The sequence below is a fragment of the Sphaeramia orbicularis genome, chromosome 5, assembly GCF_902148855.1.
Source record: "Sphaeramia orbicularis chromosome 5, fSphaOr1.1, whole genome shotgun sequence".
In the NCBI taxonomy this organism is placed as follows: Eukaryota; Metazoa; Chordata; class Actinopteri; order Kurtiformes; family Apogonidae; genus Sphaeramia; species Sphaeramia orbicularis.
The window spans coordinates 53,370,020-53,385,328 of NC_043961.1; the positions used below are offsets into that span (position 1 = coordinate 53,370,020).

At 36.4% G+C, this 15,309-nt stretch overlaps 1 protein-coding gene across 1 annotated transcript in view; it reads right to left on the reverse strand.

The window, feature by feature from the left end:
- Positions 1-15,309, reverse strand: part of LOC115419071 (T-complex protein 11-like protein 1) — a 31,620-nt gene that overhangs the window by 6,471 nt on the left and 9,840 nt on the right. The window contains exons 5-9 of the mRNA XM_030133690.1: positions 10,980-11,200; positions 9,520-9,656; positions 4,945-5,120; positions 1,151-1,332; positions 543-715 (exon numbers count right to left, since the gene is read on the reverse strand). Of these exons, the coding sequence (XP_029989550.1) occupies positions 543-715; positions 1,151-1,332; positions 4,945-5,120; positions 9,520-9,656; positions 10,980-11,200 (889 nt within the window). The remainder of the gene's footprint in view (positions 1-542; positions 716-1,150; positions 1,333-4,944; positions 5,121-9,519; positions 9,657-10,979; positions 11,201-15,309) is intronic.

The window sequence follows — 15,309 nt, forward strand, 5'->3', positions numbered from 1 at the left end:
AATGTTCAATCGCGTTGTTTTTTTCATGCCTAAAGAGGAATAAAAACAGGAAAAATATCTTGATTAGGGTCAAAAATGATATCCAAAATCTCTCTGACGGGACATTTTAGACACAATTTGACCCACATTTTTACTTTTAAATTCAATTAAATTCATTAAATTTTTGCTTTAGTTGGACCATAAGGGATTATCCAAAACAAGGAGCTACTTTATATTGAAATAAATGTTGGAATGGCAATTAAATTTTGCTCTCTGACGGGACACTACTGCGTTTTGACCCATTAAGGTTCTCATAATTCATGCATGAAAGGGTTAAACTGCAGACGACCCCACGGTTGAAAAACACTGGGTTACTGGTTCCATGTATATTTTGTTTTGTTATTATTACTTATTAGTCCAGTCATTGTCTGAGACCTGCCAAAGTCATACTGAAGACATGTTTAAGGTTTCATTATTGGATTGTAGACTTCTTACGGACCTGCAGAGACCCTGTCTACATCATCTGGGTGTAACTGTTGGGGTGTTTAGTGCTCATGTCTGACCTATGAGGCAGCGAACGGGGTTGTTGTGCTTCCACAGGTTGGTTATTTGTCCCCTCAGCAGATCCTGGTTCTCCTGAGGTAGCGCTGCTCCTTCCTGTCTGCTCAGAGCTTCGTTCACCTGCTGCAGTACCTTCTCCCCGAGCCCCAAGAGCGCCCCCTTCAGGTCATCCTCCCTGCAGAACCACAAGGAGCAAAAAGACACAGTAGCAGTAGGCTGTATTTTTTCCTCTTTTTTTTGGATATGCATTAAAACCTTTTAGAATGCGGTCTGTGAATGTTTTTAAAGTCCCATGACTCGAGACTGTTCAGCATTTAGTCATGTAAGAAGGCGTCGAGATTAATAAAATTACATTTAATAAAGGTCATTAGGGAGGAAATAGCCTGTGCTGCATTTCCCTGCAGAGCGTTAGCAGCCTTTGAATATCACATGCTGCTATTCCACATTTATCCACTAATCATGACGGGGCTTCTCTTGAACAGAAAGAATGAGGTTAGCTGGATCCGTTCTGACAAGCTAGTTGCCTCCTGTCACCTCCATTGGTTTCCTCCTCTTACAATACCTGTTCCCCATGACAGCCAGTACATGCATCACCACGTTCCCCTCTTACCTGGTGTGACTGCCTTCTAGCAGGGCAGTGATGGACTGCCTGAGTTTACCTACAAACCCCTGCAGGGAGAACACAGTACCCCCGCACTGGGCGCTGGTCAACAGCAGCACCGACGCCTCCAGGACCAGCATCTGAAGCCGGCGGCCCAGAGGGTCCAGCCGGGCCCGGTCCATCAGCACGGTCTGTGTGGAAGCCAAGGCAAGGTCATTTATCGTGTAAAACAGAGGTCATAAACCCATAAAGACCCAAACAGCCACCGGCGACCAAAACCATCTGCTGATCTAAACTGTTTAATAACTGTTGATCCGCTAATCCTATCAATACATGTAAATAATTGGTGTAAAATACAGTTGGTCATCTTTTCATGGTCATCACATATGACCCATTTGGACGTTCAGAGGCTCCATAGTTACTGTGGAAACACCGTCATCTTCTACAACAGGGGTGTCAAACTCATTTTCTTTCAGGGGCCACATTCAGCCCAGTTTGACCTCCAATGGGCCGGACCAGTAAAATAATAGCATACGAGCCTAGAAATAATGACAACTCCAAATTTTTTTAGAAACAAAAAAATAACATTAAATTATAAAATCCTTTACATTTTACAAACAATCCAAATAAAAAAGATGCGAATAACCTGAAAAAATTGAAATTTCTGAAGAAAAATAAGAAGAAATAATAAGAAAAATTTTCATCAGTATTTATACGTGCATCTACCAAGACACAAAACAGACAGAATATTGTTAAAATTGCGCTTATTTTTAGCTTACCAGCCGATAGGCCGTAAGCTATATTCGTCATGCGGCGTCCGTCGGCGTCGTCTGTCATCCGTTACAAAAATTTCAATCGTCTTCTTCTCTGAAACTACAATTCCAATTGACTTCAAACTTGGTATACAGCTTCTTAATGATGATGTCAACAAAAGTTAGTGAAATTATTTGGATCTGGATCTGAATCTGGATTTGGTGCGACTTTGAAAAATTTCCCCATTATAAGAGATAGGAAGTGGATCGATGCAATAACTCAGTAAATACAAATGATATCCAGTGTAAATTTCTACAGTCCAGCCCTGATGGGGAGATGACCAAAACATAATGTCCACATGCTGATCAGGATCTTCTTCTGGATCTGGGAATTTACGGAAAATTTAACATGGGCTCTTATGGGGAAAAAATTTCAATCGTCTTTTTCTCCCAAACTCCAGTTCTGATTGACTTCAAACTTGGTATACAGCTTCTGTATGATGATGTCAACACAAGGTATTGCAATTATTTCGGTCCAGATCTGATTCTGGATTTGGTGCGACTTTGAAAAATTTTCCCATTATAAAAGATAGGAAGTGATTGGTCCAATAAATCAGTATCAATGATATCAAGTTGAAATTTGGATTTTTTTCAGATCTCATTGGTATATGACCAAAACATGGACTATTTCTCTAATATAATAAATACACATAACTGGGTGATAATAAATGGCATCTGGATACATTTCCCAAAACTTTTAATTTGGCCGGTAAGCTACAGGGCCATTGGTCCTATTTTTCTTTAGACATTTCAGGTTGTTCATATTTGTTCAGGTTATTGACGTTTTATTATTAAAGGATATCAAAATTTAACGTTCTTTGCAATAAATCAAAGAGAAAAAATTGGTTTTGCCATTATTTATAGGCATGATGTCATATTATTTTTTTCACATTAAACCAAGAAGAAAATTTGGAGTCATTATTTTTAGGTTATTATGCTGTTATTTTCGAGTTTGACGCCCTCAACTGTTAATATATTCTGTACTTTGCACAGTCATCCTGCGGGCCGGATTGGACCCTTTGGCGGGCCAAATTTGGCCCCCGGGCCGCATGTTTGACACCTGTGTTCTACAACATTGATTCACCAGTAAATCTATGGAGGTGGATCAGTGACAGAAGATGTAGATCAGGGGTGTTAAACATGCAGCCTGGGGGCCAAATCCAGGCCGCCAAAGGGTCCAGTCCGGCCCATGAAATGCAAAAAATACACTAAGATATTAAAAATCACTTCAGACCAATTCAATCGCAACTAGGTCGGACCAGTAAAATACTATCATCATAACCTATAAATTAGGGCTGTCAAACTCATTTTAGTTCAGGGGCCAGATTCAGCCAAATTTGATCTGCAGTGGGCCGAACCAGTAAAATAATAACATAATAATATATAAATAATGTTGACTCCAAACTTTTCTCTATGTTTTGGAGTGACAAAAGATAAATTACATTATGAAAAGGTTTACATCTGCAAACTATCGTTTCAAAAGATGTGAATAACATGAACAAACTGAAAAAATAAGTGTAATTTTAAAGATATTCTGCCTCAGTTTATCATTTACACATGTACATTATAACTTACAGATCACAGTGGATCTACAAACACACAAAACATTTAATAACAGGCAGAATCTTGTTAAAATTGTACTTCTCTTAAGACATTTCAGGTTGTTCATATTTGTTCAGGTTATTCTTTTTTTTTTTTTGCAAAATTATACTTTGTTTTAATGTAAATACATGAAAGTATTTACATTTACAAAGAGAAATATCTGAAGTTGTCATTATTTCTATGTTATTATGATAGTATTTTACTGGTCTGATCCACTTGAGATTGCATTGGCCTGAATGTGGAACCTGAACTAAAAGGATTGTTAATATCTTAGTGTGATTTTTGCATTTCACAAATTCATCCCAAGGGCCGGACTAGACCCTTTGGCGGGCCGGATTTGGCCCCCGGGCCACATGTTTGACACCTGTGCTGTAAATAATGTCAACTCCAAATTTTTCTCTTTTTAAATGTAAATATTTTCATATAATTTTACTATATTTATACTAAAACAAACAATCATTTCTCAAAAAAAAAAAAAAAACCTGAAGAATAACCTGAACAAATGTCTAAAGAAGTGCAATTTTAACAATATTCTGCCTGTTAGTAAATATTTTGTGTATTTGTAGATCCACTTTGGTCTGTAAATTGTACCGCACATGTGTAAATGATAAACTGAAGCATAATATTGTTAAAATTGCACGGATTTTTCTTAAGAAATTTCAGTTTGTTCCTGTTTTTCACATTGTTTTAAAGGACAGTTTGTAGCTGTTATCATTTTCATAATGTAATTTCACTTTTTTCGCTCTAAAACAGAGGACAGTTTGGAGTTGACTTCATTTATATATTATTATGCTATTATTTTATTGGTCCGGCCCACTTCAGATCAAATTTGTCTGAATGTGGCTGCTGAACTAAAATGAGTTTGACGCCCCTGTTGTAGATGCTTGTTTATGTTCAGTCATTCTTTCTTCAGTTTTTTCTGTTGTAAAATAATAACCTTTGAATTTACTCTGAGTTTTCATGAACATCCACATGATCAGTAAATTAAATATAGGGAAAAAATATCTGATTTACACTGAAAAATGCAAAATACAGAGGATAATATGATAGTAAATGGTGATAAATCACTCAAGGATGATTAAATAATGAGGAAAAATTCATTTGGAAACCTCCGTAAAAGTAGCCTTGGGTCTTTATGGGTTAAAAACCAAGAAAATCTGAAATCTAAATCTGAAGAAAATTCACAGCACCATGTAAAAACATCACAGCGCTCTGGTTTGAGATGGAAAAAAAAGCTGCAGGTTTTCTACATTACTTGAGCTGTAATGTGTTATCTCATGCATCAACAAGCAGCAGGGTGAGGAGTGCGTACAGAGACCCCTTATTCCCTCATTATCAATAAAACATTATTCAGATTAGAGGCAGCGTGTGATGTAATCTGCAGCTGACCTCAGGATATTTCTGCTCTTGCGGGCTCCAGTGCAGCAGACGTATGTAGGCCCGGTTGAGGACGGCCGTGGCGCTGACGGGGCTTCTGCTGTCAGGAGCCTCAGATCCAGCGCTGACAGCCGACGCCTCCTCTGACGCTGCAGCCTGAAGCCAAGCGCTGGTGTTATCCAGAGACGCTGGAGGCCAACGGTAGATCACACGAAGAGAAAAAAAAGACAAAGAAGATCAAACAAAGGAGGATTTATTACCATTACATCTAACAGGTGCAGGCATAAATGTAGCGTGTCGTCGACTGGAAATAGAAAAATACAAGGTTTAGTTTCTATCTAGAGAACCTGAAACCAGTTAAACGGTGTGAAGTGAAATGATGAATGTACTGTGTATTTTTTTGTCTTGTGTTTTTTGCTTCATATTACTTACATCCAACATTTTTTGGCATATTACTGATCGCAGAACATGTCAATTATGACAAAAGACGGAATTAATTGCAGTATCTAAATGATTACACTGGTCAACAACAAATTTATTGTTTAAGTTTTTTGAGCTGATTTAGGATCATTTTGGTGTGCTGAATCCAAAAATCACATTCATTTTGCTCAATCAGGTCAACTTTCTGAACTATGCTACATATTGGCTTTTTAACATTTTTGCTTACATTTATGGGCATTTTCACATCATATGATACAAAATTCTTTCATATTTCTTGCAATAAACAAGTTCTGAAGACTTTACTTTTGTCAATTTAAGATTAATGTTTTTTTTTAATATTACAGGTGAATGAAATGGCTTCGACTAGAACAGGGGTGTCAAACTCATTTTAGTTCAGGGGCCACATACAGCTAAATTTGATCTGCAGTGGGCCGAACCAGTAAAATAATAACATAATAATAATATATAAATAATGTCAACTCCGAACTTTTATCTGTTTAAGAGCGAAAAAACGTAAATTTACATTATGAAAAGGTTTACATCTACGAACTATCCTTTCAAAAGATGTGAATAATATGAACAAACTGAAAAAATAAGTTTAATTTTAACAATATTCTGCCTCAGTTTATCATTTATACATGTACGCTATAACTTATAGATCACAGTGGATCTACAAACACACAAAACATTTAACAACAGACAGAAAGTTGTTAAAATTATTCTTACTTCTCTTAAGACATTTCAGGTTCGTATTTGTTCAGGTTATTCACATTTTTTGCGAAATTCTACTTTGTTTTAGTGTAAATACATGAAAATATTTACATTTACAAAGGGAAAAATTTGGAGTTGTCATTATTTATATGTTTTTATGATAGTATTTTACTGGTCTGATCCACTTTAGATCATATTGGTCTGAATGTGGAACTTGAACTAAAAGGATTGTTAATATCTTAGTGTAAATTTTACATTTCACAAATTCATCCCAAGGGCCGGACTGGATCCTTTGGCGGGCCGGATTTGGCCCCTGGGCCGCATGTTTGACACCTGTGGACTAGAAGATCTTGCAAAAATAAGCCTGACGTATTCTGCTACATCTGCGGTGAATACACCATTGTACCTAACAGGAATCAAGTCACAAGTTTCATAAAGTGTGCTTACCAATCTTATTTTGGTATTAAACTTGGTGACCAAGATAAAGTTTGGGCACAGATTGTGAGAAGATCAATTTTTTCAAAATCAAATTAGCAAAAAAACCTGACCTGATTGAGAAAAACAGATGTCATTTTTGGATTTAGCGGTGCAAAATGGTCCTAATTCAGTTGAAAAAACCTAGACAACTTGCAAAAAACATTTTTTTGTAACCCAGTGTTATGATGAGAGCAGGCTGCATGTACAACATAGACGGGCCATAAATATTCCATTTTCTCCTCTAAATATATCCTAAATGGATATTTCAGTGTTTAATTTGTTTAAAGGAGTGATATTTTGCTTTTCTATTGTTATCATGCAGCGTCCGTCGTCGTCTGTCGTCCGTTACAAAAATTTCAATCGTCTTCTTCTCCGAAACTACAATTCTGATTGACTTCAAACTTGGTATACAGCTTCTTTATGATGATGTCAACAAAAGTGAAATTATTTGGATCCGGATCTGATTCTGGATTTGGTGCAACTTTGAAAAATCTCCCCATTATAAGCAATAGGAAGTGGATGGATGCAATAACTCAGTAAAAATAAATGATATCAACTTAAAATTTCTACAGTCCAGCCCTGATGGGGAGATGTCCAAAACATAATGTCCACATGCTGAACAGGATCTTCTTCTGGATCTGGGAACTTACGGAAATTTTAACATGGGCTCTTATGGGGAAAAAATTTCAAGCGTCTTTTTCTCCCAAACTCCAGTTCTGATTGACTTCAACTTGGTATACAGCTTCTGTATGATGATGTCAACACAAGGTATTGAAATTATTTCAGTACAGATCTGAATCTGGATTTGGTGCGACTTTGACAAATTTTCCCATTATAACAGATAGGAAATGGACTGATCCAATAAATCAGTATCAATGATATTAAGTTGGAATTTGAATTTTTTACAGATCTGATTGGAATATGACCAAAACATGAGCTATTTCTGTAACAGAATAAATATACATAACTGGGTGATAATGAATGACATCTGGATACATTTCCCAAAGCTTTTAATTTGGCAGGTAAGCTACAGGGCCATTGGTCCTATTTTTTAAAATGGAATTATGCATTTTCAAACATTTCCCTGTGGTCTACGTAAACTGTAAATGCTCTGCTTAGGTCTGAATTCTTCATTCATTCAACTCCACATGTTCATCTTCAACCCTATTTCTGAGTAATGACACCAGAAAGGTAGTTTTGAGCGCTGGCCCTTTAACCTGTTTAACCCTGACCATATTTTCAGGGGAAAAACGCCTAAAACGACATACCCAAAGTAAATGAAGAATTACTTCACAATAATAAGGTTCATATGGATGTTCTTGGTGTCTATGGACATTTAGAGACCTCACAGAATCTATTCCCATTGTCTAAAATATTGTATCTATTACTATGCCTGAGTAAACTGTAACAAACTAAAAGAGAAATTAGAATTTTTTTATCCTCGCCTGTTTTTTTTTCCGGCTGGATTGACGATGATATGCATAAATTAATTGTTCGTGTCGGAGATTTGTAATAGCGTATATTTCACCCCACAAAGATTAAAAATCATGTTTGAACATTAAAGTTTGCACTAAAATACACTTTTGATGTACTTTTATTAACATTAGGGTCTAAACTTTGAGCAAAAGTTGAAAAAAACATCCATTGTACTGATTTTTTAGAATTTTATAGTAGATGAATATTAATATAATTTTTTAGGTTCGCGGGCGGGCTGATCGGGCTAAAGAGGTTAAATGCGCATGAGCCGCTTCAGGCCCCGCCCCCTCCAGGCTCAACAACTGAACATTTTAGGCAATTGGCTGACTACAACCGCTGCTGCTGACTAACATTGGCGTATTCGGAGAAATGTTCGTGAGAAGTCTTGATCTTATTTGTGCAAATGTCATGACATGACTAGTTATAAAACATGACAAATTAAGCAGGAATTAAAACAGGTTGTAGAAATCTACTCGATTTTTGCCAGAATGAATATAAAGATAGCTTTGCAGCACCTGGAGGGTTCAAACTCAAACTTTATGAACTATTAGGGTCCAAATACACAAATAAATGAACCAAAGACTAATAAAAGTGGGTTTAGCAAAATATGAGCCCTTTAAATGAAATAATCAGAACAGTGTGGTTGACATTTTGAAAGCCACAATGCAGCAGATGAAGGGATTTCCAGATAAATTACCTCATGTACATCATTCAATACAGTAAGTTGTGGCTCAGTGGGTAGAGTGGGTTGTGGATGTTTTGACCCCTGACCCCTGCCCACATGTTGAAGTGTCCCTGAACAACACACTGACTGAACCCTAAGTTCCTCCCAGTGTCTGTTTGACTGGTGTGTGATTGTGTGGTTGAACGTGATGGTTTTCCCTCCAAAGCGCTTTAACTACCATAAAGCTAAACCTGCGCTATATCAGTGCAAGCCCATTTAAATATCTTTTGTTTCATATTCTTAGCACAACATATTCAACATTTGCAAACATTTTCCTGCCAAAAACTCGCACAGAAATGCAGAGGACGTGTCACATTACATATAGTATCTTTTTCTCAGTATTGATCATAATGGTAACTAAAGGTCATAGAGGCTCATGAAGGACATATGATATAATTGGTGTTACAGGGTTAATTGCTTTTACAGCATATTTGATTTATTCTGACCGCAAAGGTTTCTCTTCCAATTACTTTTAATAAAAGCAGCCTTCCACTGACGGAATAACTAAATATTTCTGGTAACAAGGAATGAAACATATTATCAAACAATAAATTGGTTTGCCAACAAAATGTACTTTAGAATAGACTAAAAAAAAAGACACTTCACACGCTGGCGACTAATGTGACTGTGTCAGCGCTGTTACGTTGGCAGCTGTATGAGTCCAACAGCTCCCTGATTGGCCGCCCATCGGTCCCCCTGTATGGGTCAGGTCGGACATCATTCAGCGACCTGGTTTGAAATGCTTCACGTGTCCTTACCTGGGTGCTGGTCCAGAATCTGCTGGAATTTGGCCCTCTCATACTGCACGGCCTGCTGCATCAGGTGAGGCCTCAGAGTCTGGACGGTGAAATTAACCATGTCGATCTTCATGAGCCCCAAGACGCGAAAGATCTCCCTGAGGAAAGGGACGGGCGAGGATGATCAGGTGAAACAGTTTATGAGAGATTTAGATTAAAAAAAGTACAGCTAGAGGGTGAAAAGGACTGAAAAGAAGTCCAAGGAGATCATGAGATGGGTTTTAGAATGGTTTTCTTAAATCTGCAGACTGCTGGGTTTTATTATTATTATTATTATTATTATTATTATTATTATTATTATTATTATTATTATCATTATTATTATTATTGTTCGGCTAAAATTTCCTTAGGGGGTCAAATGAGTGGCCATTTTTGTCAAATTAAAAGTTGTAAGAAATGCATAGAACTGTGTTGAAATAATGCTAATACATTTATGCACAGACTACTGATATTATTTGACAGTGGAAGCTATATTTTCAGAAATACAGGATTTTGAATAGCACGTGTATGTGAAAACTTTTGCTGGTGGATGGATGTGACATTACCCATGATGCTCTGGTCAGTACCAATACTTTATTAGTAATAAACGTATATATTTACATTTGCTAATTCTCCTCTTATTCATAAATGTTAGTGTTGTGGATCTAAAACAATAACAGCTGACACAAAAACACAAAATGTGGCAGTGGACGGATGTGACATGGTTGTTACAGATCCCATCATACTGATGCTCGGCAGCCATGTCACCGTTTACACAAATGATCCCTGTGCAAAAACTAGGATCAGAATTATTTATTGTATAGTTTATCATCATACTAAAGAGAAAATAACAATATAGAATTGTTATTTCTTTATAAAAATGCTTATTATTAGAAAACTGTTGATTTAAAAAGTGTCGTGTGACATTCTTAATGTATGTATTGGCGTAACATAAGCAGGATGGATCAGCACCATACTCCATATTGCAACCTGTAAAAATAAAACATGTGATATGTAGGATAGAATCTTGTAAGAAAAATTGGGAAATCTAAAAGGATAGAATATTTGTTTTTCAGGTAAATTCAGTTAAAATAGAACTTGGCCATTTGTGACATGAAAATATAGCATTAATTTTGATGAAACTGGACATTTTTGAGCTGAAAACATAGTTCATATGACCATCAACATGTTGCAACAGAACTGAAATCCTGTAAATTTGCATAACTTGCATTTACCAACACAAAGTTCCTTTGGGGATTCACTTATATCGATTTCTTATGCACAAAGACATAAATAAGACCTCTAAGCAAATTTTAACCGTATTATTATTATTATTATTATTGTTGTTGTTGTTGTTATTATTATTATTATTATTATTATTATTATTCTATCCCAGGTCAGACCCTCATGTCTGTGAAGCTGATGTTGACGTTGTCTCCCACCTGAAGAGCTCCACAGGGTCCCTGAGGTCCCGCAGCGCCCTGATCTCTGGGTCCCTCACAGGAGCACACAGGGAACCCATGGTGTTGATGATGTATCCCGCCAGTCTGTGAAGATCCAGAGCTCCGTGATTCACCTCCTGCTGGATCAGTTCCATGTCCAGGACTTCATCCAGCTGAGATCTGAGTCTGACATGGCCTGGCAGCAGCAGCGACTGAAGCAACTGAACAATGGAATTTACAGGCACAAAATGTTATATTTTCATGGGGTTTGGAGGCACTTTATATTACAATATTAAATAATAGTAGTAAGCACAGGATCAGGTTTATCCTCCACATACAGATTTTAAATATATGTGATCAATTCAGGAAGACATTTCAACATCAGAACCTGTTCATTATGTAGATTTTATAAAATCTTTGTTACTGCTAAAGAAACCATTTCTAATCTTAACACACTGCTCTGTTTAATCATTGGATTCAGCACATCAAATAGCCCTTGAACTGTCACTTAGATGCGATAGATTACTTAATGATTATAGAGAAGCTTTTAACTTGGTTACTTTGAAGAACAACCACTGACCATTAATAAAAAAAACAAAAAAAGGCGTATTATTAATTCCCTTATTCGTAAGGATATTTCATGTGTGAATGTAAAAAAATAATATATACAACACTGTTTGCACAAATAACATCTTTGACATGTGGTGTACACACAATATCAAAATGTTAATGTTAACAAGTATATTTTCTGCTTCTATTATTTTAATTTAGTGTGTTCATGTTAACACTTGATGGGTTTATATGAGTTTTCTGTTGTCAATGAGGGACCTTGAATCAAGGTTCTTCCATGTATTCATGAGTATATTTACATCAGTGGTTTCGATCAATCCAATGCACGTCAGCACGTTGCACATAAATCACTGATGTGGGCGAACATACAACAGTCACAGGCAACAACCTACACAGAAAGGAGGTCAGATGGACATGGTTTATAGGCTTCTAAAGGAAACGAGGAAGACAGCAATGGTCAAGAGAGCAGTCGAATGGAAAGGGAGGGCGAGTAGAAAAAGAAACGATGAAATAGAATAAAACACTACCTCCTGATGACAATACATATATTCTAAATATTGGCTAAAATTTACTAAGGGGATCAAATGAGTGGCCATTTTTGTCAAAAAAAAAAAACAAAAAAGAAAGTTGTAAGAAATGCATAGAATTGTGATGAAATAATGCTAATACATTTGTGCACAGACTACTGATATTATTTGACAGTGGAAGCTATATTTTCAGAAATATTGGATTTTGAATAGCACGTGTATGTGAAAACTTTTGCTGGTGGACGGACGTGACATTACCCATGATGCTCTGGTCAGTACCAGTACTTTATTAGTAATAAACTTATATAGTTACTATTGCTAATTATCCTCTTACTCATAAATGTTAGTATCGTGGATCTAAAACAATAACAGCTGACACAAAAACACAAAATGTGGCAGTGGACGGATGTGACATGGTTGTTACAGATCCCATCATACTGATGCTCGGCAGCCATGTCACCGTTTCCATAAATGATCCCTGTGCAAAAACTAGTATCATAATTATTTATTGTATAGTTTATCATCAGACTAAAGAGTAAATAACAATATAGAATTGTTATTTCTTTATAAAAAGGCTTATTATTAGAAAACTGTTGATTTAAAAAGTGACGTGTGACATTCTTAATGTATGTATTGGTGTAACATAAGCAGGATGGATCAGCACCATACTCCAGATTGCAACCTGTAAAAATAAAACATGTGATATGTAGTACAGGGTGGGGAAGCAAAATTTACAATATTTTGAGGCAGGGATTGAAAGACAGTGTATGACCAATTAGTTTATTCAAAGTCATGAGAATTTATTTGCCACAAGAAAATTGACATAATAGAAAATGTTTTTATTCTATGTGTCCTCCTTCTTTCTCAATAACTGCCTTCACACACTTCCTGAAACTTGCGCAAGTGTTCCTCAAATATTCGGGTGACAACTTCTCCCATTCTTCTTTAATAGTATCTTCCAGACTTTCTCGTAATAGTTTTGCTCATAGTCATTCTCTTCTTTCCATTATAAACAGTCTTTATGGACACTCCAACTATTTTTGAAATCTCCTTTGGTGTGACGAGTGCATTCAGCAAATCACACACTCTTTGACGTTTGCTTTCCTGATTACTCATATGGACAAAAGTTTCTGAAAAGGTATGGATGATAGTGTTAGGTATGATTATATGTTTCTGTATGTTTATAGGTTTCAAAACAATTGATGTAGTGCCTGCTGAGAAAAAACAACTAAATGTTCATTGTAAATTTTGTATATAATCTTGTAAGAAAAATTGGGGAATCTAAAAGGATAGAATATTTGTTTTTCAGGTAAATTCAGTTCAAATATAACTTGGCCATTTGTGACATGAAAATATAGCATTAATTATGATGAAATTGGACATTTTTGAGCTGAAAACATAGTTCATATGACCATCAACATGTTGCAACAGAACTGAAATCCTGTAAATTTGCATAACTTGCATTTACCAACACAAAGTTCCTTTGGGGATTCACTTACATTGATTTCTTATGCACAAAGACATAAATAAGACATCTAAGCAAATTTTAGCCAATATACAAACACATCCATACTTTTGCAAAATGCTGTGGGAATGTTCTAGAGGTGATATTCAAGCCAAGCACAGCCTCCTCATATCTGCTGTACGATGTGTTTTCTTTGCTGAGTTTAGTCTCTCAGACAGAACTGTACAGTTTGTGGATGAGAACAGAACGAGGAAGATAGCCATCTGTCCACACATACTGTGTGATTATTGATTGGTTGGAAATACACACTCGCTGCCCTGAGGTCAATGCCCAGAAATATCCAGAACACAACCAGAGGAAAATGGAAAATTCAGGCAGGGGGCAGGATCTCTGCAGGTAAATCCATCACCACACACTGACAGAGAGTCACAAGTGATGATTGAGAAAGATTATAACTGCAAGAGTCTATATAGTGTTTTTAAGGAACACGACACATACTTTGGCTTTTCCTCCAGACATTAAGGTGAGGAATAGTCCTGCCTAATATTTTATTTCATGAGTTCCATGAACCATTTGTCTGACAATACAAACAACCAAAAATGTATGTTATGCTCCTTTTTTTATACTAGGAATGGAACAAGTTGTCAGCTGAGACAGGTATTTGCTTGTTAACATTTCAAATTCAGACATCTTGGTGCAGAAATGTACCTGTTAACAAAGATTTTAATGTCATCTGAATACATCTCTACGATACTATTTGCACAAATGGTGTTTGATAGAAGTGCAATAACTCCAGAAGAACATGAGAGGTCATTTGTAAACAGAACTATTTTGTTAAGGACGAAATGTTAAAAAAGTTTTAAAAAAAAAATTACATTAAATCACATTTTGCACTGTTGGATCTTAAAAAGGCTCTAAGTAGAGTTTCAAAATGCAAAAAGATGAAATGGGAGTGAGACAAAAACAAAATTTGAGTAAGTAGTTTATTGAAAAGATCAATTAAATAGAAATAGGCTGTTCATCAGCTGATCAAAAGACCACAGCCTTTAAAAGCCAAAATCTGTGCAAAAATGTGGATTCAATGTCATTTTCTGTCAGGTATTCACACTGTCATGACCTCCTGATGGAAAAGGCAAAAAAGCTTTCTCTCTTTGAACGTGGTCGGGTTGTTGAGCTGCATAACCAAGGCCTCTCGCAACACGCCAACGCTGCTGAGGTTGGACACAGTAAAACAGTCATTTTGAATTTCTTAAAAGATCCTGAGAGTTATAGAACAAAAAAGTCAAGTGGTAGAGCCAAAAAAATTTCCCCGGCTTTGAGCCAGAGGATCCAACTGGCTGTTCGTCAAGACACGGGACGATCCTCCACCCAAATTAAGGTGGTTACTGGTGCCGACTACAGCCTAATAACCATCAGACGGCATCTGCCAGAGAAGGGCTTTAAGAACAGAAATGAGACCAATGGCCCTGTAGCTTACCGGCCTAATTAAAAGCTTTGGGAAATGTATCCAGATGTCATTTGTTATCACCCAGTTCTGTGTATTTATTCTATTACAGAAATAGCCCATGTTTTGGTCATATTCCAATCAGATCTGTAAAAAAATTCAAATTCCAACTTGATATCAATGATACTGATTTACTGGATCAATCCACTTCCTATCTGTTATAATGGGAAAATTTTTCAAAATCACACGAAATCCAGAATCAGATCCGGATCGAAATAATTTCAGTACCTTGTGTTGACATCATCATAAAGAAGCTGTATACCA